The sequence below is a fragment of the Kogia breviceps genome, chromosome 4, assembly GCF_026419965.1.
Source record: "Kogia breviceps isolate mKogBre1 chromosome 4, mKogBre1 haplotype 1, whole genome shotgun sequence".
NCBI classification, from domain to species: domain Eukaryota; kingdom Metazoa; phylum Chordata; class Mammalia; order Artiodactyla; family Physeteridae; genus Kogia; species Kogia breviceps.
The window spans coordinates 105,293,211-105,317,236 of record NC_081313.1 but is presented as its reverse complement, the minus strand read 5'-3'; the positions used below and the strand labels follow the sequence as shown (position 1 = coordinate 105,317,236).

The 24,026-nt window shown below is 37.5% G+C and overlaps 1 protein-coding gene across 10 annotated transcripts in view; it reads right to left on the bottom strand.

Annotated features, from left to right (window-relative positions):
* MEGF10 (multiple EGF like domains 10) overlaps positions 1-24,026 on the bottom strand; it is a 376,760-nt gene that overhangs the window by 97,945 nt on the left and 254,789 nt on the right. For all 10 annotated transcript variants that reach the window (XM_067031512.1, XM_067031510.1, XM_067031511.1 and 7 more), the window contains 2 exons: positions 16,936-17,037; positions 16,492-16,592 (listed from right to left, as the gene is read on the bottom strand). In XM_067031512.1, coding sequence (XP_066887613.1) covers positions 16,492-16,592; positions 16,936-17,037 — 203 coding nt within the window. The remainder of the gene's footprint in view (positions 1-16,491; positions 16,593-16,935; positions 17,038-24,026) is intronic.

Here is a 24,026-nt window from a genome sequence, read left to right as displayed (position 1 = left end):
GAATCCCTAGCAGAGGTGACAGAAGATATTTTATCTGCCAAAGTCAGTCAGTGAAGACTGAGGAGGTGACTGCTACTGAAAATGTGAAAACAGAAACGAAAGAATTCAAGGAACATTACATATCAAGGAAACATGACACCACCAAAGGAGCACAATAATCCTCCAGTAACCAACATCAAAGACATGGAAATCTGCGATTTACCCAATAAAGCATTCAAAATAGCTTTTTTAAAAAGGAATTTCAATAAGCTACAAGAAAATGCAGAAGGACAATTCAATAAGATCAGGAATATAATACACAAACAATACAAGAAGTTTAACAAAGAAATAGAAATCATAAAAAAGAACCAAACAAATTCTGGATCTGAAGATTATAATGAATGAAATGAAAAATGCAATAAAGAGCATCAACAGAAGAATTTATCAAATAGAAAAAAGAATCTGTGAAGAGGAAGATAGATATTTTAATATTATCCTGTCAGAGGAGAACAAAGAAAAAAAGAATAAAAAAGAGTGAAGAAAGCCTATATAAACTATGGGGTACCATAAAGGAAGTCAACAGCAAGTCGTGAAAGAAAAGAGAGGGAAAAGCAGGCAGAAAGCTTATTTAAATAAATAATGGCTGAGAACTTCCCAAATGTGGGAGAGATTTGGATATTTAAGTACATGACCCTCATAAGTCACCAAACAAATTTAACTTAAAGAAATCTTCTCTAAGACACATTACAATAAGGCTGTCAAAAGTTGAAGACAAAGAGAGAATCTTAAAAGCAGCAGGAGAAAAGAAGCTTGTGACTTACAAGGGAGCCCTCATAAAACTATGGGCAGATTTCTCAGCAGAAACCTTAGAGGCCTGGAGATAATGGAATGATGTATTTAAAGTTTCGAAAGACAACAACTGCCAAGCAAGAACACTCTATCCAGTGAAGTTACCCTTCAAAATGCAGGAGAAATAAAAACTCTTCCAGACAAACAAAAGCTGAGGGACTTCATCACCACCATAACTGCCTTTAAGAAATGCTAAAAGGAGTTCTTCAAGCTGAAATAAAAGGATGCTAATAACATAAAAATATGAAAATATACCACATGCTGGTAAAGGTAAGTATATAGTCAAATTTAGAATATTCTGATATGAACAGAATGTCAACAAGATATACACACTCCCATGTTTATTGCAGCATTGTTCACATTAGCTAAGATATGAAAACAAGCCAAATGCCCACCAATAGATGAATGGATAAAAAAGATGTGTGCAGTGAAAAGATGCTCAACATTATAAATTATTAGAGAAATGCAAACCAAAACTATAATGAGGTATCATCTCACACTGGTCAGAATGGCCATCATCAAAAAGTCTACAAATAATAAATGATGGAGAGGGAGTGGAGAAAAGGGAACCTTCCTACACTGTTAGTGAGAAACAGTGCAGCCACTATGGAAAACAGTATGGAGGTTCCTTAAAAAACTAAAAATAGAGTTACCATATGATCTACTAATCTCACTCCTGGACATATATCTAGAAAAGATGAAAACTCTAAATCAAAAAGATACATGCAACCCAGTGTTCACAGCAGCACTATTTACAATAGCCAAGACATGGAAGCAACCTAAATGTCCATTGACAGATGAATGGATAAAGAAGATGTGGAATATATATACCATAGAATATTACTCAGCCATAAAAAAGAATGAAATAATGCCATTTGTGCAACATAGATGGAACTAGAGATTATCATACTAAGTTAAGTAAGTCAGACAGAGACAAATATTATATAATATCACTTATATGTACAAATCAACTTGGGGGTACTAGGGGACTTTAACACCCCACTCACATCAATGGAAGGAACATCCAGACAGAAGATCAATAAGAAGACAGTGGCCTTAATGACATACTAGGCCAGTTAGACTTAATGGATAGCTACAGGACATTCCACCCAAAAAGAGCAGAATACACATTCTCTCAAGGGCACATGGAACGTTCTCCAGGATAGATCACATGCTAGGTCACAAAACAAGTCTCAACAAATTTAGAACATAAATTATATCAAGCACCTTTTCCAACCACAACATAAATGAAACTAGAAATCAATTACAAGAAGAAAAATGGGAAAAAACACAAATACATGGACACCATACAACATGCCACTAAAAAAAAAATGGATCAATGAAGAAATCAAAGATGAAATCAGAAAATACCTTGAGACTAATAAAAATAAAAACACAACTTTCCAAAATCTATGGGACACAGCAACAGCAGTTCTAAGAAGGAAGTTTATAGCAATACAAGTCTACCTCAAGAAATAAGAACAATCTCAAATAAATAACCTAACTAAGGAATTAGATAAAGAAGAACAAACAAAGTCCAAAGTTAGCAGAAGAAAGGAAATAATAAAGATCAGAGAAGAAATAAATAAAATCGTCCCCAAAATAATAGAAAAAAGTCAATGAAGCCAAGAGCTGGTTTTTGGAAAAGATTAAAAAATTTGATAAGCCTTTAGTTAGCCTCGTTACAAGAGAGAGAGAGAGGACACAAACAAATAAAATAAAAAATGAAAAAGGAGAAATTACAACTGATACCACAGAAATGTAAACAATCATAAGAGAATACTACAAACAGTTAAATGTCAACTAATTGGACAACCTAGAAGAAATGGAAACATTCCTAGAAATATACAGTCTTCCAAGACTGAATCAAGAAGTAATCTGAGCAGACCAATTAGTAGTAGTGAATTTGAATCAGTAACCAAAAAACTTCTAACAAACAAAAGTCCAGGACTGGACAGTTTCACATGAAAGCATTACTAAAAATATAAAGAAGAGTTAATACCCATCCTTCTCAAACTATGCTAAAACTCCCAAACTCATTCTATAAGGCCATCATTACCCTGATGCCAAAACCAGACAAAGACACTACCAAAAAAAAAAAAAATGACAGGCCAATATCTCTGATGAATAGAGATACAAAAATCCTCAACAAAATACTAGCAAACTGAATTCAACAATATATTAAAGGATCACACATCAACAGGTACATGAAAAGGTGCTTGTCATCACCAATCATCAGAAAAATGCAAATCAAAACCACAATAAGATATCACCTCATCTCACACCTGTTAGAATGGCAATCATCAAAAACAAGAGATAACAATTGTTGGTGAGGATATAGAGAAAATGGAACCCTTGTGCACTGTTAGTGGGAATGAAAATTGATATAGCCACTACGGAAAACAGTATGGAGGCTACTCAAAAGATCAAAAACTGAACTACCATATGATTCCGCAATCCTATTTCTGGGTACATATCCAAAGGAAATAAAATCAGTGTCTCAAAGGGATATCTGTACTTCCCTGTTTATTGCAGCAGTATTCATAATAGCCAAGATATGAAAATAATCCAAATGTCTTTTGGCTGATGAGTAGATAAAGAAAATGTGAGATTATATATATATATATATATATATATATATATATATATATACACACACACACACACACACATACATACACATACACACACACATATTCAATGAACTATTATTCATCCATAAAAAAGAAGGAAATCCTGCCACTTGTGACAACATGGATGGCCATGAAGGCATTATTCTAAGTGAAATAAGTCAGACAGAGAAAGACAAATACTGTATGATATCACTTATATGTGGAATCTGAAAATACTGAACTAATAGAAACAGAGAGTAGACCGGTGGTTGCCAGGGCTGGGCATCAGGGGGCGGGGGTGAGGGAAATGGGGAGATGTTTATCCAAGGGCACAAACTTCCAGTTGTAAGATGAGTAAGTCCTTGGGATCTAATGTACAGCAGGGTGACTACAGATAACAATATTGTATTATATATCAATACTTGACAGCTGTTAAGAGAGTAAATTTTAAATACTCTCACCACAGAAAAAGAAGTGGTAATTATGTAAGATGAAGGAGGTGTTAACTAACCCTATTATGGTAATCACTTTGCAACATGTAAGTCTATCAAATCATCACATTGTATACCTTAAACTTACGCAATGTTATATGTCAATAATATCTCCATAAATCTGGGGGAAAAAACAAGAAAATAAAGATCCAAAGAGTCTCTGATAAAGTTAAATATTTATAATTATCAGCCTAAGGTTATATAAAAGCAAACCAAATGCCTTACAGCATTGTTTCCCAAATAAGTAGACTCTGGAGACTATTTGTTCCATCATGTTCTTAGAAGAAATAGAAAAGAGGGGTGGAGAGGTAGGGAATTTTATGGCCAAATAAGTTTGAGACATGCATTTACTCCAATTATTCCCAAAGTCTTCAATAAAAATTTACATGTCAAATATAAATTTTTGAGAAAGGGGATCCAGCACAAGGCATTTCCCAATTTTACTGGATAATGCAACAGTGAATTCTTCAAGAAGAGTACTCAGTAGCTCACACTTAGGGCACGCAGCTACATATAATACCCAGGGTCCAAGTTTCTGGAAACCCATTCTCCTCCCTGGATCAACACATGGATTTCATTTGAGGTAGCACATTTCTTTTTCTGTCCCTCGATTACATGCTGAGTTCAATAAATAACTCAGTTGTTTTTAAAGCTTAAACCTGTTTGGGTGGCATATCTTTAGACTTGCCATACAGCTTTTGTCCCTCCAATGAGCCCAGCTGGCCAGGGAGGTCCACCTTCAGATTATGCTGCCTTCTCTGACCTAACTAAGAAGACTGTATGATAGTTCTCTTGGAGCTCTAGATGATTTCCTTTAAATCTTTTTGAGAATTATTCATCAAGAAAAAAACTACATCTGGAACTTGGGATATTACTGTAGCTTAAGAAAAGAACAGTGCCCATGGAGCATTGCCTGTATCTGTGCATCAGTCTCCCTCTCCTCTTAGCATCTGTGTGTGTGGTTGGAGGGATGTACTAGGTTTACAACTGGATTACCTGTAAAAGTGCTAACCCAGACTAAAAAATGCAAGTTCTGTCATCACCTGGTCTTGTTAATGTTTTGTGGTTGGTCACTTAGATCAAAGTGTAATTTTTCAGTTACTTTTAGTTTTCTCTAACAATATTTGAACCATAGTGCAATAAAAAATGCTTCTCAGTTCTAAGCTTTTGTATTAGCTATTATCTATCCCTGTAAGGAGGCTGCATACATTATTAGAACTGTAAACATTCTACCTGTCCTACACAGACTGAAATTGCAGAAATTCATTTTCTAGAGATAAGGTAAAGCTTTCCATTGTTTCCCTTTGCCCCTGTCTCCATGGGACTCTAAAGTCAGGCTTCCTTAAGGAAAAAAACAGGCAGCAGACAAGATTTCCATCTGTTTATATGGAGGCTATCTTGAATTCATAGTGGTTTTTATTATCATTATTAAATTCATGATTTCTATCTATAAAACCCTAAGTAGTGAGCAAGCATTTATAATCAATCAAGCAAAAAAGGTTCCCTGCGTTGATTATCAGATTTCCAGTCTTCACTACTAGCAGACACCAATGACCAAAACCAGAAAACATAAGTTAGATTCCAATAGATGTGTGGGAAAATTGGAATTTCTGCTGGTGCAGTATGTTGACAAAGAATCTTTCCCAGTATTTACTGGTACATTCCTCTGAACCAAGTCGGGGTCCATGGCAACAGAATACAGGGTCCCTATGGAAACATGAAAAAATCCACTGCCAGTGGCAGAAAGGGCATCATGGGTAGGTGTACTTAGGAATACCATCTGATTTTCCTGTCAGTTCAGGGTTTCTCTGGATAGCTTAACAGGATTGTCTCACTTTTATCTATACTCAAAAGGGTCTGCTTAAAAGAATCTACACACTAAGGTTGTTTGGAAGTATTTGACAAGATCACAACTTTATTACTAAACAAGCTTGTGAGTGTGAGACTCAAACAAATCCAGAGCAGAAGGTTCTGATTGCTTTCAACTTCAGAGGTGCCCCACCTCCGCTAAATTCTCACCATGCTCCCCAGAATCCCCCAGAGAAGCCCAGCTCACCCCAAAACATCCCTCTACCAAAGACTGAATCTTCAGAGCCCCCCAAAACAAGGCTGCACTCTAGCTCTTCTCATCCTGAAAAATCTGAGCCCAAGACTTTTCAGCAGCAAAAGACCAAAATAACATGAAGCCTGGATAAAGAATTAAAGGTGGCCCTCCATCATCTCCAGGTGTGGGAAACAAGTACCTGCAGGGCAGATCTTCCCAAAAGCCTTGACCATTTGGCCAGTTCCTCAAGCCTGCAATCCCCCTCCATCAGACCCTCCGATGGCTGACACTGAGGCAAAATGTGGCCATTGAAAATCTTTTTCCATTCCCCCCCAAAATTGTCTACAATATTATCCTGAGTTAGCTTGCTAAATATCCAGCTTACAAAGAGGAAATGCATTCTGCCTGGAGACAAGAACAGGAATAGTACATATAAATTCCCAGTTAAATGGAGAAGTTAGGTATAACAGGAGCCTATGATCAGGTGCATGATTCAGGAATCTCAATTGATATCTCCATGACTCAAGAGGTCCAAAATGTCCTAGGATGCCAGTGTCTAATACAGGGATTGCAAATGTGGGGCACTCAGGCCACCAAATGACCATGACAGAAATCATTAATGAGTCACTCTGTTTTCTCTCTTAGCACAAACATGGCCTCAAAATCCTTCCAAACACAATGTTCTAGGTAGCTGCTTCTAAGAAATGTTACCCTCTCTCCCAAAAGAGAAGCTCTTTGTTAGTTCCAGTCTAATACAACATAATATTCCAATATAAAAGGAAGAAATAGGTGGAAATGTATGAGTTATGTGATAAATAGCCTAACTGCGTCCCTAATGTGCCCCCTGTGTGGCATTTCAGTCTTCTGGAAGGAAAATAGTCCTGGGCAAGTGAGCTGCAGATGTCTTTAAGCCCTTAACCCCAAACTTGGGTTTAAAACCCATTGCTTATTGAAACATGGCATTCAAACAAGAGTAAAGTTCATCAGCAGGAATTATTTTTTATATAAACACTGACCAGAGTTCTAGCCAGTTCAGTTTTTTCACAAAAGTGGCCAAGTTAAAAATCAGCTGTGAATATTCAGTTCTATGGTAATCAATTGTCACACTCCCCTCTGCTAAACACAGGAAATCATATACAGTTCAGTGTACGGGAGTGAAACCTTCTTATTTACAGTTCCAAAGTGCTCTTAATGATTGCCAAAGACAGCCAAGGGCACATCCATGGGAACTGATCCTCTACCACCAGGGCTGGCCTACAAGGCAAGAGGGTGGCAACCCAGGCCCCAAACCTCTTCCTGCATCTTCCCTGTAAGCCACAATACCCAGAATGCCCCCATTACAGCTTTAATTTGAAGTTAGCATTTGACCTCCACAATCTAACAAAAACAGAGTAACAGAGTCAAGTCCACCACAAAGGAAACATTCATCACAACAGTCCTTTCCTCTGCAGCAGCATCCAGCAGCAGAAGAATGGGCATCTGGGCAAAAGGATGGGAGCTGCACCAGAGAAGCGACCCCAGGCCATGCCCTTTGTCCATTCACAATTCTGCGGCAAGCAGCCTTGCTTCCAGTGTTCTGCTTTCTCTTCCATCAGTAACGGACATGTGAGGGAGAATGTATTGCTAGCCTCATCTCAGGATTAGCCAATCCTTCCCACGGAGGGATAGCTGCCAACTTCCCACTCTGCTGTTGTCCTGTGAGCTTTTCCAAGTCCCATGAAACCAAATTTACAGGCAACTCCCACTTGCTAGGAGGTCATGTTCCAAAGATGTGTTTGGAAACCAGTTGTGTGTATGGCCAAACGCATCTTCCTAAAGTTCTAGTGTTGTAAATAATGGTTTGGATGCCTAGGGCAGCCTCAAATCCTGATTTACTCCTCAAGTACAGGACTGTGGAGATCACGAGTCTGGGTCTCAGCTCCTTTCCGCGGACCTGGGAGTTGGCATGTCACTGTCTAGGGCTTCCTAGAGCTCCTCGTGCTGCCATGGTGGCAGGGATCATGCTTCTCTCCTCAGGGTTCATGGTGGGGACCGTGGGAGAAGACAAGGGGCTGGGCTTCCCTGGCTCCAAGCCATTCCCAGAGCTACAAACAGTTGAGGCCTTGGGAGAGAGGGACCTGTGGACTTTGGGGTGAGGAGAGAATGGATCCCAGTGATGGTGGTGAGGGTAAGGGGCCCTGAAGAGCCTAGGCCTTTTGCTGGCTTGGCCCCTGGCATTTGTTATTCAAGTCTCAGTCTCAAACTATCTCTTTTGCCAGCCTGGAAATCAGCACATTTCTCTCTCCACTGCCACCTGTTGTTTCTACCCAGCATTTCTATGGCTCTTTAGAGACAAAGCACTCTCACTTTATCCCCCTTGAAGCCAAAATACAAGTGGCTAGCAAACATATATTTCTTAAGAGAACAGTATAATAATTAAGGAAATGCAAAGTAAAGCAAGGTACCATCTTTGTCACCCAACAGGTTGAAAGAAATAATAATGCCTAATGTTGGTGAGGATATGGGGAAGTGGGCACCCTCATATACTCCTTGTGGGCATGCAAGTTATTAGAACCTGTCTAGACAGCAATTTGGAAGTTTGTATCAAAAAGTCTTAAAATGTGACTCAAATATCTCCTTTCTCCCAATATCCATTATTCCCTTCCTATAGAAATATATTTTTACTGGGCCCCTGACCACCCAGAATAAAGATGCTCTTATAGCTTGGTGAGGTCATATGACTAAGGTCTAGTCAAAGTAGAAATGGAATGTGATCACTTCTAGAAACTCTCCTCAGGAAACAGCTGGCATTGTCATTTGCCTCTTTCTCCTGCCTCTTCCATCCATTGCTTGGGACCTAGATTGATGTGGGGAGATCAATAACGCACATGAAGATGAAGGCTCTATCCTAGAAGTGGTGGAGCAGAAAGGTGGAAATTGCCTGGGTTCCTTATTGGTTTACCAACCTCTGGACTCATGTGAGAAAGAAACAAAGTTTTACTCATAGTCAAACCTAATCTCACTGTTACAACATGCATACACTTTGTCCCAGAAATCCCACTAAATTTGTCGTATTAATCTTTCGCATGTGCAAAGAGATACAAAATAGTTTAGTGGCTGCAGTGAGCATCTTTAAGTGTCAAACATTAGAATAAGCAGGTAGGTAGGTAGGAGGGAATGCAGAAAGGAAAGAAAGAAGAAAGGAAGGAAACGTAAGTGAGGCAGGCAAAACAGTGAGGAGGAAACAGATGTTAACAGAGAATCCTGGAAAGCACTACGTTTAAGCCAATTTGTGTTATGCATCTTTTCATTTTGGGAACAAGATCAAAATTCTAAATTAGAGAACTATATGAAATCTTGGAGTATGGGGGCTGAGAAGATGGAAGATGAGAAGTGTCTGGAGATTGGTGATCTTGTGTAGGAAATTAATACTCTGGAGGAAAAGCCAGACAACTGGCACTCTTATGACTTCAGACAATACATGGGATCAGCACCAAGGCAAGGTGGAAGAGGATGAACATGATGACCTTAGCGGTTGCGATTTCACATTCAAACAAAGCTATCAGATTTGCAAAATGCAACCAAATACCAATATTTACAAGAGATGTGTGGTCATAAAAGATAAGAATTATATGAAAAGAAAACATAATTGTAGCAATTATCATGGTAGTTAAAGTTAGGCCAAAAAACTACATTTATATATCTTAATGACTAAAGATACACAAAATTCAATCAACTGGTATACCAACTAGGTTGAGGGTTGTAATCTAACTTGAAAACTAGGACTATTAAATCATATGTCTTAAATCTAAGGAATACAGGATACAACACCTAGAGTAGATAAAGGGCTCAGTATGTTTGGTCAAGGCAGTTAATCAAAGAACATGTCCTCTGGTATTTAAGATACTTCAGAAAACAATACAAAAGAATATTATGTAGCCTTAAAACAAAAAGGAAATCCTATCACAGGCTACAACACGGATAAATCTTGAGGAATTACATTAAGTGAAATAAATCCATGATTCCACTCTTATAAAGTTTTTAAAGTAGTCAAAATCCTAGAAATATAAAGTAGAAGTAAAAATGTGGTCTCCAAGAGCTGAAGGTAGGGGAGAGGGGAAATTAGGTTTTAATGGGTATAGAGTTTCAGTTTTGAAAAATGAAAAAGTTCTAGAGGTCTGTTGCAAAACAATGTGAATACACTTAGCACCATTGAACTGTACACTTAAAAATGATTAAGATGGCAAATTTAATGTTATGTATTTTTTACTACAATTAACTAACTAAATAAATAATATTAGCAAACTGAAAAAAGACCACCAGAATACTATTTTAAAATAAACCAAAAAAAAGAAAAGTGAGATGATATAATTATTTGCTTAGGGAGTTTCTGTCAGCTGTGTGAATATTTTGAATTTAATATAGAAATGTGTGTGAGAATCAAAATCGATAGTGTTTATAACTTTTAAGAAGATAATTGTAATACATAAAAGAATGTGGTGTATTGCAACAAGGGGCTGGTCGTCTAGCCCCTTCATTAAAAAATTTCATTTTTTAAATGAAATTTTAAAAATTTCATTTTTTTAAAAAGTGTAGTGAAATAATTGATTAGAAATGTTAAAGTTGAAATTTTACAAATACAATATTAGGACATTTAAGAGAATTTAAGATTCCACCTTATTAATAAGTTGAATTTATTAGATTTACAAAAATTATTTAAGCACATGGGATGGTTTGTCAGCCTAAAAGCTGGATTATTTAAAATAGGATTCAAATTTATTAAATATACAAATTCCTTTTAAAAAACTTGATGGTGTTTAAATATGTAAAACATTAGTCAAAGGCCCTTTTATGTTTATGTGTTTGTTAAAGTTTCTTCGACTGATGAATGAAACACTTGTAAGGTGATTTTAGCTTAAGAAACAACTAGGTTTTGTTGTTGTTGCTGTTGTTTATTTTTTTTTATTGACCTATAGTTGATTTACAATATTGTGTTAGTTTCAGGTGTATGGCAAAGTGATTCAGCTACATATATATTTTTTTCAGATTATTTTCCATTATAGGTTGTTATAAGATGCTGAATATAGTTCCCTGTGTTATACAGTAAATCTTTGTTGCTTATCTATTTTATGTATAGTAGTTTGTATCTGTTAATCCCATACTCCTAACTTATCCTCCCACCCTCCCTTTCCCTTTTGGGAACTGTAAGTTTGGTTTCTATGTCAAGAAACAACTAGGTTTTAGATTTATAACTTTAGTAAATCAAAATTAATTATTAACACTAACTTTAAAAGAAATTAAGAAAAAAATCCCATTTATAATGGCATCAAAAAGAATAAAGTCTAGGAACAATTTAACCAAAGAGGTGAAAGACCTGCACACTAAAAACTATATGACATTGATAAAAGAAACTGAAGAAGACACAAAAACATAAAACCTGACTCAAATATATTTGATACATTCCATGCTCATGTTTGGAAGAATTAATATTGTTAAAATGTCCATACTACCCAAAGCCATCTACAGATTCAATTCAATCCCTATCAAAATTCCAATGGCATTTTTCACAGAAATAGAAAAATCAATCCTAAAATTTGTGTGGAACCACAAAAGACCCCAAAGAGCTAAAGCAACCTTGAGATAAAAGAACAAAGCTAGAGGTATCATACTCTGTGATTTCAAACTTTATTACAAAGCTATAGAAATCAAGACAGCATGGTACTGGCATAAAAACAGACACATAGATCAATGGAACAGATAGAGAGTCCAGAAACAAACCCATGCATATATGTGTGGTCAATTAATTTACAACAAAAGAGCCAAGAACATAGAAGAGGGAAAGAACAGTCTCTTCAATAAATGATGTTGGAAAAACTGGACAGCCCCATGCAAAAAATGAAACTGGACCATATCTTACACCATACACAAAAATCAACTCAAAATGGATTAAAGACTTGAGCACAAGACCTGAAACGATAAAACTCTGAGAAGAAAACATAGGTGGTAAGCTCCTTGACATGGGTCGTGGTGATGATTTTTTGGATTTGGCACCCAAAGCAAAAATGAACAACTGAGACTCCATCAAACTAAAAAGCCATTGCAAAGCAAATACCAACAAAACCATCAACAAGCAAAAATAAACCAAAAAATCTGATTAAAAAATGGGCAGAGGATTTGAATATACATTTTTCTAAAGAAGATATACAGATAGCCAACAGGTACGTGAAAAGGTGCTCATCATCACTAATCATCAGGGAAATGCATATCAAAACCACAATGAGACATCACCTCACATCTGTTAGAATAGCTATCATCAAAAAAACAAGATATAACAGTGTTTGCAAGGATGTGGAGAAAAGCAATGCTGGTGGGAACATAAATTAGTACAGCCACTATGGAAATATGGAGGTTCCTCAGAAAATTCAAAATAGAACTACAATGTGATCTAGCAATTCCACTTCTGCATATTTATCTGAAGGAAACAAAACATTAACACAAAAGGATATCTGCCACCCCATGCTCACTGCAGCATTATTTACAAAGGCCAACATGTGGAAACAATCTAGTGTCCATCAATGGATAAATGGATAAAGAAGATGTGATATACATATATAGTGGAATACTATTCAGCCATAAAAGAGAATGAAATCTTGCCATTTGCAACAAAATGAATAGAGGGTATTATGCTAAGCAAAATAAGTCAGACAGAAAAGACAAATACTGTATGATGTCAATTATATGTGGAATCTAAAAACAAAATAAAATGAAAACAGAATCATAGATACAAAGAACAAATGAGTGGTTTCTGGGAGGAGGGGGTGGGGGTGAAATAGGTGAAGGTGATTAAGAAGTAAAACTCTCCAGTTATAAAATAAATAAATCACAGGTATGTAAGTAATATACAGCATAAGGAATATGGTCAATGATGTTGTAATAACTTTGTATGGGGACACATAGTTACTAGGCTTATCCTGGAGATAATTTCTTCATATATACAAATGTCAAATCACTATGTAGTAACCTGAAACTAACATGATAGTGTATGACAACTCTATTTCAATTTTTTTTGAAAGTCAAGAAAGTAAATAAATGACATTCCAGTTTTTACAAAAGCAATGAAACACACAATTAGGCAATAACAGTAACTCTGAAAAATGAATACACTTACAAGCTTAATTAATTTTATGAGCAGGTTAAAACCTCATGAAGGACTCATAGACATCTTCATGTCTAGTAATATTTTCTCCTTGGAGGATTTTCCAATTCATTCTTTTTTTCCGACCAAATTCTTAGGAAAGGCTTCTAACCACGTTATTCCCTGAACTCTCCATTTTGGCGTTTCCTGCCTGATGGTACATGTCTGTCTTCTGAACACAGACCCTTGTTACCCAAAGTGTACTCTGTGGACCAGCAGCTTCTGCACAGCCTGAGAGTTTAGCAGAGATGCATAATCTTGCGCAGGATGCAGCAGGGGTGGGGAGGGATGGAAGGATGGAACTTACTCTCCAGGGGAGATACCCCAGATACCTAAAAGAAACTATTTTTCTAATACAGGTGGTTATGTGAAACCATCCTTTTTTTGCCTTCTAGGTAAACCGATTACCAAAATTAAACTAAAATTATTACCAATTCCTGTGTTTCAATTCCTTTTGATAACTTGCTGGAAACAGTTAAAATGGTGACTGTGCTAGGTGCCTGGCAGCAAAACCTGGTTGAAAAAAAGATTATGAAAGCAGAACAAAGAATCATGTGTTCTCTCTTCCTTCTCTATCCACAAGGGTGCCTCACTAGTGTCAGCTGTTGAGAGAACAGAAGATTTACCAGTGGCATCCCCAAGAACAAGGAAATCAGGGAAGCATGATTGTCCTCTGGGGTTAAGCTGTGGAATCAAGACATCAGAGTAGAGAGATGCAAAATACCCTTAAAGAGATCAAATAGCTTCCAGGCCTCTGAGACTAGACAGTAAGCTGATTAAATATATTAACATATCTAAAGAAAAAATATTTCGGTCTCCAGGAACTACTAGTTGGTCAGCCAAGAAGGCTTAGAAAAGGAGAATTTTAGAGGCAAATTCTAGAGATGTCCATCCAAGCAGTCAGGAGGACACCTTGCAACCTGTCTTGTGTGAGATCAAGGAAGAGTTATCTTTACCATCATATGACGGCAATAATTTTTACCAGGTGTGATGGTGCTGTGGGATCGCCTTGCTTTCTGAGGCAGGCTGCACTACTGAATGAAATTATGGTGGTGTTGGGCTATGGAAAGCTGGAACCACGAAGCAGTAAAAATTTTCTCTCTAACTGACCTTCCTCGGAACCACACTCCCCACATCAGCTGCCAGTAAAATCTAGTTTCTCACATGCCAGACCTTCAAGGAGAAAAGGTATGACCAGAAGACTGTAAGCACCTCTCCAGGTTCTGTGTAACAATGAATTAGCATCCCAGCTTTATAGATGATTCCTATGACCTGGGTTAACAGAAGAGAATCCTGGGAGACAGAACTATTTTCTCAGTGTGCTGAGAATTGTATTTGTAAGTTTGAACTCGGGTAATTGCACCAAGATAATGTCACCCCGAAGCTTCTGTAAAGTGGCCAGCCCAACCAGCGAAGCCTCCCCACTCTTCACTCTGTGTATTCAGGGCTTTCCTTTGAAAATTTCCCATCAGCCTGGGCCAAAGAGATCACTTTATGATTATTCTCTAAGATGTTTGATTATAAACATGTAATTTTTTTATTCAGCATCATTATTAATCAAACACGTGCAAATAAAGAAAAAAAATAGCAAAGGGAAAATTGCCACAGGGTATAAGCAAAAAGACATTCTATACTGCTGGTGGTGGTATAAACTGGAAAAACACCAAACATCTTAGAAATATGTGTATGCCTCTGACCCAGCACTTCTACTACTAGGAAGTTATCCTTACCTATTAATTATGGATATGAACAAAGATTTAACCACAATGATGTCTTCTAAAGCAGTCCATAATAGTTAAAACTTGGAAATCATGTAAATATTCAAGAGTTGAGATCAGTCAAATAAACATCTATAATGCAATAACATACTGACTTTTGTTAAACGTTAGAGAAGTTCATTTACTGACCAGGAAAGACATTCACAACATATTTGTATTTTCTTCTTTTCACTTAGTTACATTTTATAATTTCTCTTCAATGAACATTTATTATGTATAACCTTGGTTTTGAATAAAAATTTGAGAAATCACCCCTGTCTATATAAATAAAGAATAGACTCCAGGGATTGGAAGGAAGATGACACATACACTAGTCCAAGCCCCCTTGCTGCTTGAGAGCAAATTAGCCTCAGAGAGTTATAAATGGTTTATCCAGGGCCACCCAGATGATTGGTGGCTAAGCCAGTGCTATCACTCAGCTCTGCAGAGTTTTAAGCCCAGTGATGTGTCCAGTCACTCCTAGTGCCTCCAAATTAGAGCAGAACTTTGTCTCTCTCTACGCTATTCAACACCAGCATCTCAGCTCAGAAAGCAAAGGTGTTCCTCTAACTTTGTGTTGAGCCAAAATATTTGAATAAAATTGTTTTTATTGCTCTCTTCTAAGTGTCCTACACACAATGGTAAGAAACTCCAACTGCAAACTGCATGTCACATGATATTCTAGGATTTCCTAAAGTGTATCATAAAACATCAAACTTCTCTTAAGATATCTCAAAGATGTAGAGAATGGACTTGAAGACACAGGGAGGGGGAAGGGTAAGCTGGGATGAAGTGAGAGAGTGGCATGGACATATATACACTACCAAATGTAAAATAGCTAGCTAGTGGGATACAGCTGCATAACACAGGGAGATCATCTCTGTGCTTTGTGACCACCTAGAGGGATGGGATAGGGAGGGTGGGAGGGAGACGCAAGAGGGAGGGGATATGGGGATATATGTATACATATAGCTGATTCACTTTGTTATACAGCAGAAACTAACACAACACTGTAAGGCAATTATACTCCAATGAAGATGTTTAAAAAAATCGCAAAATGAATTGGTGAGATGGGGAGGGGAGGGAGGAGAGAAATGACAATGAAAAAAGAAGGTCTACTTTGTAACCCAGACTTACAGTCATTTCTTATTGCTAAAGTTCCTCTACTTTTAGTAGGTGTATCATTCTATGTACCAGAAAAGAACATGCTGGCCTCTCAGAAGTTGACTCGGGACTCTGTTGAGCTGCTGCAGGAAGGTTATATCTCTGTTCTCTTCTGTGACCTAAGTTCAGTGACTCCCTGACCAATTTCCAAACAGACATTTATTGAAGGACTGTAATGAACATCACAGCATCCAGCCTTGAATCATCTTTCTCCTCAAGTGACATTCATTTGGAGATTTTTCATAGGACAGAGGGACACAGTTAATGCTTCCCTCCTTACACAGGCCAAGAAAGCAGGAGTGAATGAAAGGGAATGATCCAAGATGCCCCATCTCCCCAGGCCTCTGTTTCAGCCTCCCTTAAATGCAAACCAACACTGCAAAAAACAAATGAACCTCCAAGGGATGCAAGTCTTACTTACGGACACACATTTCCCTGCTCTCATAAAATCCAGGACAACACTGGGATTTGCGCCTATACATAGTTTTTTCTCCATGTCGATAGGCGGTCCGATAACTGATTCTATAGAAAGGGGAAAAAATCACATTGTTACTTTATTGGACCTGCAATTTGATTAGAAATCAAGACTTTATATTTTAATACAAAAAGCTATTAAATATAATAAAGGTATAAAAAGCAAAGTACTCCAAAATAATTAAGAAGAAACATGGGATATATGTTTTGACCAATATTATGCTAACTCACTAATTTGCTAAGAATACACTGATTGTCCATTTAAGCCAACCTACACTTTATTTCAAGGAATCAAGTTTCATGACTTTCCTACTTCACTTAACTCGAGATATCTCATATCAGACTCCTTCCCAGTTTGCCAAACACATAAATACATCTGAGCTTCCATTACCTGTGCCGCGTGCATTTAAACCAGTTCAGAATGTCAGTGCAGCTAGTGTAGTAAATTTGATCAAAGGGATGTGGGTATGACTCTTGCACAGTCACAGAGTAGCTGAAAAGAAAAGAGAAGGAATCAGTATTTCTCTTTCTTACATTACTGATAGGCTGTGTACCAAAAAACAGTCATTGGCTAAATTATCTCCACTTGCAACTCCTTTAACAGACCTTTGCAACTCCTTTGCAACTGACCTTTAACAGAGAATCTTCAGGTTTTTCAGGTTTCTATTTGTACTAGAACCCTAAAAGATCCAATATTAATTATATATTTTAAAGACGAGTTCATGCTATACAGTTCAAAAAAATCTCATTTACTATTCACCCAAAACTCTGATATTCCTAAATTTAAAAACGTATCATCACATATTTTTCTGTATTTAATTGCATCCCCTCCCCCGGGGTCCAGGGATATCAAGACCTTTCACAAATTGTTTTCAATCTAGGCCTCATGCAAATAATAAGGGTAATCAGCAAAAAGACAAGTACATTTTGCTACTGATTTTGGAAAATCAGAAAGACTATGTTTCTCCGGTTGGAACTTGTAATAATTTTCTTTCTTGTGCCTGCCCTACTTCTTAGGCAATGGAAGAATATATACAACCTCTACATAGAAGCTACAAAGAAGTCTTTAAACCTAATTCTAAACATATGGCTGAGATAGTTAGCCTGAAATAATCATACGAACAATCTGCTGCTACTTAAACAGTCTGTTTTCTAACATATTTTCACTAACAGCTTCTTGTTAGAGTAAAAGCATGCACTCCTATGGGCCTAAGAATGTGGCTGAAAAACACCCATGAAATATAAAGAATATTCAATGTTCAATCCTATATTTCTTCATTTCAAAGCAGCCTATTACATGCTCAAGAGCTCAGATTTCTTGCCTACAGGAAAATCTGGAGAATCTTGTTTTCAAAACAATTTATTCTATTTTCTTTAACAGTCTCTTTAAAGATTTCCACGAAAATCTTTAATTCATGCTAACAACAATGACAACAACAAAATGGGCCTCAATCATGGACTCACTTGGTGTAGATCAATAGCCCAAGTTCATTAATAGGAACTGTCAACTACAGAAGGTACGGAAGGAATGAGGATAAAATTTCAGTCTGAAGAATTCAGGTTAGATAGAGAGCAGAAACTTCTAATTTGAAAAGCTAAGCAGTATTGGCCTCACAAACAGACCAATTTCTTTCTCCAAGTGGTCTCTCTCAGTCATTATAAGACATCCATGAATTAATCACACTATCCATACTGTTTGTACTTGATTCTTTGGGACATTGCCACTTGATTTCTAGGTAAATTTAGGGATCCTCCACAAACCTGAGGCAGATGCACTAAGTCCTAGTGAAAAGATCACTGGATTAGAAGAAGGCAGGGTTATCATCCTGATCTGACACTGAGCACCTGGCTGACCTTCAGCAGGTAACCTCACTTCCCTTGGTTTTGACAATCACAGCATAAAACCAGGGGTTCAGAGATGTTCTTGGAGATCCCTTCTTACTTGGCATTCTGCATTTCTAACATACATTTCAGATGACTACTTCCTTCCACTCCAGCAGACAACACCTGCAGGAACAGGTTCAGATGAGCGTCAACTATGCCATTGCCTACATCTCTGATATAACTCCTTTGGGGTAAAGCAAGAGGCCTGCGTTAAAATATAAATGTTCTTGGAATGAAATATCACATGAAGCTCTTCAGATTTTCTTCAGACCCCTAGCAGTGTCCTGAGGTTCAGGTTGTTGCAATTTCTAAGACTTGCTCGCCAATTCTTTTCCCTCCCTATCCAGCAGCTTGTAAAGGCCTGCAGCATTATTTCTCCATTCCATTTCTAGTGGAGAGCAAAGCGAATGAATGTCCTCTGTGTGTGGAACTACCATCTAGGCAGTCCTACATTCCCATGAGCAAAAAAGAACAACTTTCCACATGTGCTATGGGAATGAAAAAGAAACCACCCTAAATTAATGCTGCTTGGGTGAAAAAAATGTAATCTACCAGGCTCTATAGTACTAATTTAGCTGAACTAAATTGGTTTGTTAGAACTAGGCCTGATGCAGTATTCCCACAAAATTTCACAGGCCATGTTAAGTGTTAAGATCTGAATGCCTTGGAGAGCAAAAGTGATAATCAACTAAGGGACCCTGGCCAAACACATGCCATTGGATGTCATGGGGGAGCTGACTCCACAAGCAAACGTGAAACGTGTTTTCACTAATTTCTAGCAGCCAGGAAGGTTTCTTCAATAAGAGAAAATGTTAAAGTACATGAGTTTCCTCTTCTGGACATTTGCTGCTCACCAATAGCTTAATTTGCAGGATGCTTCTCTGCTTTTAGGATATAAAAAAGTTCTTCTCTACAAAAGGATAATCAAACCATTAAGGATTCCAATTCAACAAATGTTTTTGAATAAATTCTATGCAATTCCTGCCCTCAAAGGGCTCTCAAGAGAGGCCAGCATGTAAATGCTAAAAATAACCTGCTCTTACTTTAATAGAGAAATATATAGACTTTGGGGAAAATCGAAGTGTAAAATTCACTATGGTTGAGCATTTCTCTTCAGTCTTGACACTTCTCATTAGAATTATTCAGTCTCAAACTCAATGAAGAACAGACCGAATATAAATTCCTTTTCACATTGATCAGCTACTGAGGCTTCCACTTAAGTTTACGGGAGAAGTGTTCTCAGCCTTTTCAACCCAAATTTCTTTTCTGTTCTTTTTCATACATTCTTTTTCTTTTCTAAACAATCTCTCTTTTTTACTTTCACTTTTAATGATATTATAATCACACTAGAAAATTTGGAAAACAAATCTTTAAGAAGAGGGAGAGAATTGTATAACTCTTACCTAACCACACATAGCATTTTGCTGTACTTCTTTTACCATCCCTAAGGTTTTTAGTTTTTAGTTATAGTTTCATCTTTTTGTTTTTACATTTTCATACTCATGCTATACACATAATTTTAAAGCTATTTTTTAAATTTAAGACTATCATAAGCATTTTTCCATGTTAGTAAATAGTCCTCAAATTATGACTACCAAATACTCACGACTACACCTAATTTGCTCAATACCCACCTATCATTAGACAATTAAGTTGTTGTCACTTTTCAAGGGGCCACTTTCTGGAAGCTGTGTGCCCGCATCATGAAGGGAAATGTCTCTGAGAACTGGATGACTTCCTCTGGTCCTTAGCGCTGCTGTTTGAACATAATTAGTACCTCTTGATAGTCCACACCTCCCTGTTCATCTGCAGCTGCTCTTAAAGTCACAGAATGGGAAGCAAACTTCTCGATTGCTAGTGGTCGGTCTAGAGCTGGTACTAACACCAAGACCCCCAGACAGCATCCTGTACCTCTGTCCCCTCTCAGATGTTATAGAATACTGAAAGCTTCTAAAGCAGATAGTGAGTTGCAAACTGTGGTATAAAAGGAATCTGTTCCCAATTCTACACTATTTTCAGCATCAAGATGCAAAATCCTTTATCTCCTGCTTGTTTGTTTAATCTTCTCAAACACACTGAAAACATATCATCACTGTGATTTTAAACTATTAAGTATTGTCCAGGGAGGAACCCCAACAAGATTTAATTTAAGGTCAAAGAACACGGGGGAGGGGGGGGGAGCCATCATCACTTGGACACATTCCAAAGTGGTTAATTACATTTCATCTGCCTAAGTTATCTTGTTACTTTAATCAAATACGGTAATAATTATCATTTCTTATCTCTGCTCGCTTCAGGAATGCAGCTTCAATTATTACCACTCCTGTGTCCCACCCCCAAGGGGTTGGGCAGAGAAAGACTTCTCTTCATTTGTGCCTTCTTTAGAAGAAACCCCATTATATGCAAATACTTAAACTCACACAACAGGGAAAGGAGATGGGGAGAAGGAACAGATGATTCATGGAGTTATTCATTTTCCAAAAGTATGCTGTGTAGAATTCCTTTAATAACAAGCATCTCTTGTGTATTTTAAATGATTTAATTTTCCTTCATTTCCTTTCATGTATAGCTTCTAAGAATCACAATTGCTGCATTAAAATGAGGCATACTTTTATTTGAAAATAAATGATTCAGTAGGTCTGGGGAGGGAACTGAGAGTCTGCATTTCCAACAAGCTCCCAGATGAGGTTCCTGCCGCTGCAGCTCCACAGACCACACTCTGAGAAGCAAGGCTGCAGGTGACTGCATGGCTTGGAACCAATGGTGACAGGTGGGTTTTAGTCTAAAGAAAACCTACAATGAGCACTACTTGGCCCCACTACCAGGAATTTTGTCCTTGAAGCTAATCTTCCTCTCCCTGTTTCAATTCAAGCTCACTTCAGTTTTTGAAAATACAGGAGAACCTGTCAGCTGCACCTTTATTTGATCATTTTAACTTATGCTCCTTTTCTCCATTCTTGCCAAAACAATTCCACTTTTTTTAACCTTTCTTCAAAGAATCATTATCTAGCCTTATAGCAGAAAATTTATCAATAAGAAAATTGTAGTTGTCAATTTTTCTTCTTAGCAGTTTATAGGAAAAATATACACAGGAAAAATATCTCCATCATTTTCTTATTTTTCCACACTGAATTTCTTCCCCATTAGTGAGTATTTTAGTGGTTACTCTAATCACCTGTACAACAGTGGAATTATATTAGGTTTAGAGATTAATGTGCCCCTTCTCTATCTCTCCCCCCCTCCCCACCCCCACTACTCATGTTCATATTTAGTCATTTCCTTTCTTACCAGAAGGTGAGTTTACTCCTCAACAATTATTCACTAAGCACATGCCATATGCAAGGCAGTGTTTTAGACATTGGGAATTTAAAATGGTGAACAGAACAATGCAATTATGTATTGGTAAGTATGGTTAAATATTGAGCAAGAAATCAGGACAAAATGTGTACATTTGAGTGGGTGCTGGATTACCTGAAGTCTTGGATTCTTTTCTCTTTGTAGCCTTTCCCTCAGAGAGCTCATCTGTTCTCTCATCATGCTGGAGACTCCCAAATCTATATTCCCAAACACTTTCAGCCCCATATTTCTCTTTTCTTTTTTTTTTACATTCATCCAGCACTTTTTATTTTACAAAACATCTTTCATACATTATTTGATGCAAGTTTCACAATAAATCTTTGAATTGGATGATGTTAAGAGACTCATCCAAGATCATTGGACTTCTTAAGTGAAAAAAATAGTGCTAAGCCGATACTCTTTCTTATATTTCATAAGGCCTTTTTGTCCATGACGATTATAAGTTAGGACAATATCAAAACAAACTGGGGGGGAGGGGAGGGGAGGGGAGCGGAGGGGAGGGGAGGGCTTCCCTGGTGGCGCAGTGGTTAAGAATCCGCCTGCCAATGCAGGGGACACAGGTTCGAGCCCTGGTCTGGGAAGATCCCACATGCCGTGGAGCAACTAAGCCCGTACGCCACAACTACTGAGCCTGCGTTCTAGAGCCCTCGAGCCACAACTACTGAAACCTGCGCTCCTAGAGCCTATGCTCCGCAACAAGAGAAGCCAGCAACAAAGAGTAGACCCTGCTCGCGGCAACTAGAGAAAGCCCGCGTGCAGCAACAGACACCCAACACAGCCAATTAAAAAAAAAAAAAAAAAACTGGGGGAAATATCTTTTTAATGTTTTGTTTAAATGAAAAGTTAAACATTCATCTAGGCCCATATTTCAAACTGATCATATCAATACAACATGATAAAACCACAATAATCTCTTCCCTGTCAAATCAGCTCTCTTCTTTTTATTTTTCCATATGTGCAGTGACACTTCCACTCTTTCACAGCAGGTTCTAAATCTCAGCCTTTTCTGCCTCTTTCACATCCATAGTTAATGTATTACCAAGATCTCTTGATTCTTATCTCACAGTACCTAACAAATTTGATTTTTCCTCCCATTCCAAAGCTATAATCCTCCAAAAACTTCAACCAATGGACCCTCCCTCTTCTAAATTTGATATGTTCTTATTCATGTATTCATCAATTCATTATTATTAATCATATTTATTATGTACTTTGTTGGTAAAATGTTTTATGAGTGGTTCTATGAAAATTATAAAGATAATTAATAGGAGGTCCCTTCCCTTAAATTCTATATAACATAGTTAATAGCACAAATATATAGAACTTTATTACACATACATATTTCCTCTACAGCTTAAAGTTTCATAAGGCTATATAACTCTATTGATCGATCAGGAAAATATGTTTTTGTTACCCTGAATATAATACTGCCAATGGAGATGGGGATAAGCCCTCACCGAAAAATAACGCTATGAGTGAGGAACCAGTGTGCCCCTAGAATAATACAGCTGCTGTACTTGAAAGACTCTGAGCTTTGTGCATCCCACCAGTGGGTGACACAGCGATTAGAATATTTACTCTGTGGTGTACTCATCATGATGCTGAGGGTAACAGGAAAAAGAGATGAAGAGTTTGATGTCATTGAACTTACAGCTATTACAATTATGTATTAATCTCTAGTACTTGACACCTCTATTTGCTTGAAAAACTTGCAAGTGCAATGTTAATTTCGGATAAAGATACACACTTTCCTAGGAATGCAAGTAGCACATGAGAGCACAGTAAACTGCATTTGACTGCACTGTAGTATCACTAAATGGTTTGTGCTATTTCTGTGTTCCAAAAGGGACTATAAGATGACCTATTATTTTGTACTTCCTCTGTATTTCCTACTGCAAATCACATCATCTGCTTTCACATAATCTATTCAATCTTGCCCTCCTCAATCCTGTACTGACTCTAGTTTTACTGGGCACAGCCCTTAGTGGTCTGCATGGCACTGGTTTCAAACTACCTTCCATCCTAGAACCCCACCCAATCACTGCCATCTACTCGTCTTATTCAGGTCTTCAAAGACATCTCAGGGGACAATACTTCCATGAAGACTTGCCAGTTCCTCCAGAAATCATGTCTCCCTTTCAGGCCACCTACTGCACAATTTTTTATGCCATTCATTTCAACACTCTAGGATATTATTCCACACTGTCTTCCACTGCTCCCTCATTGGTTCCCATGGATAAG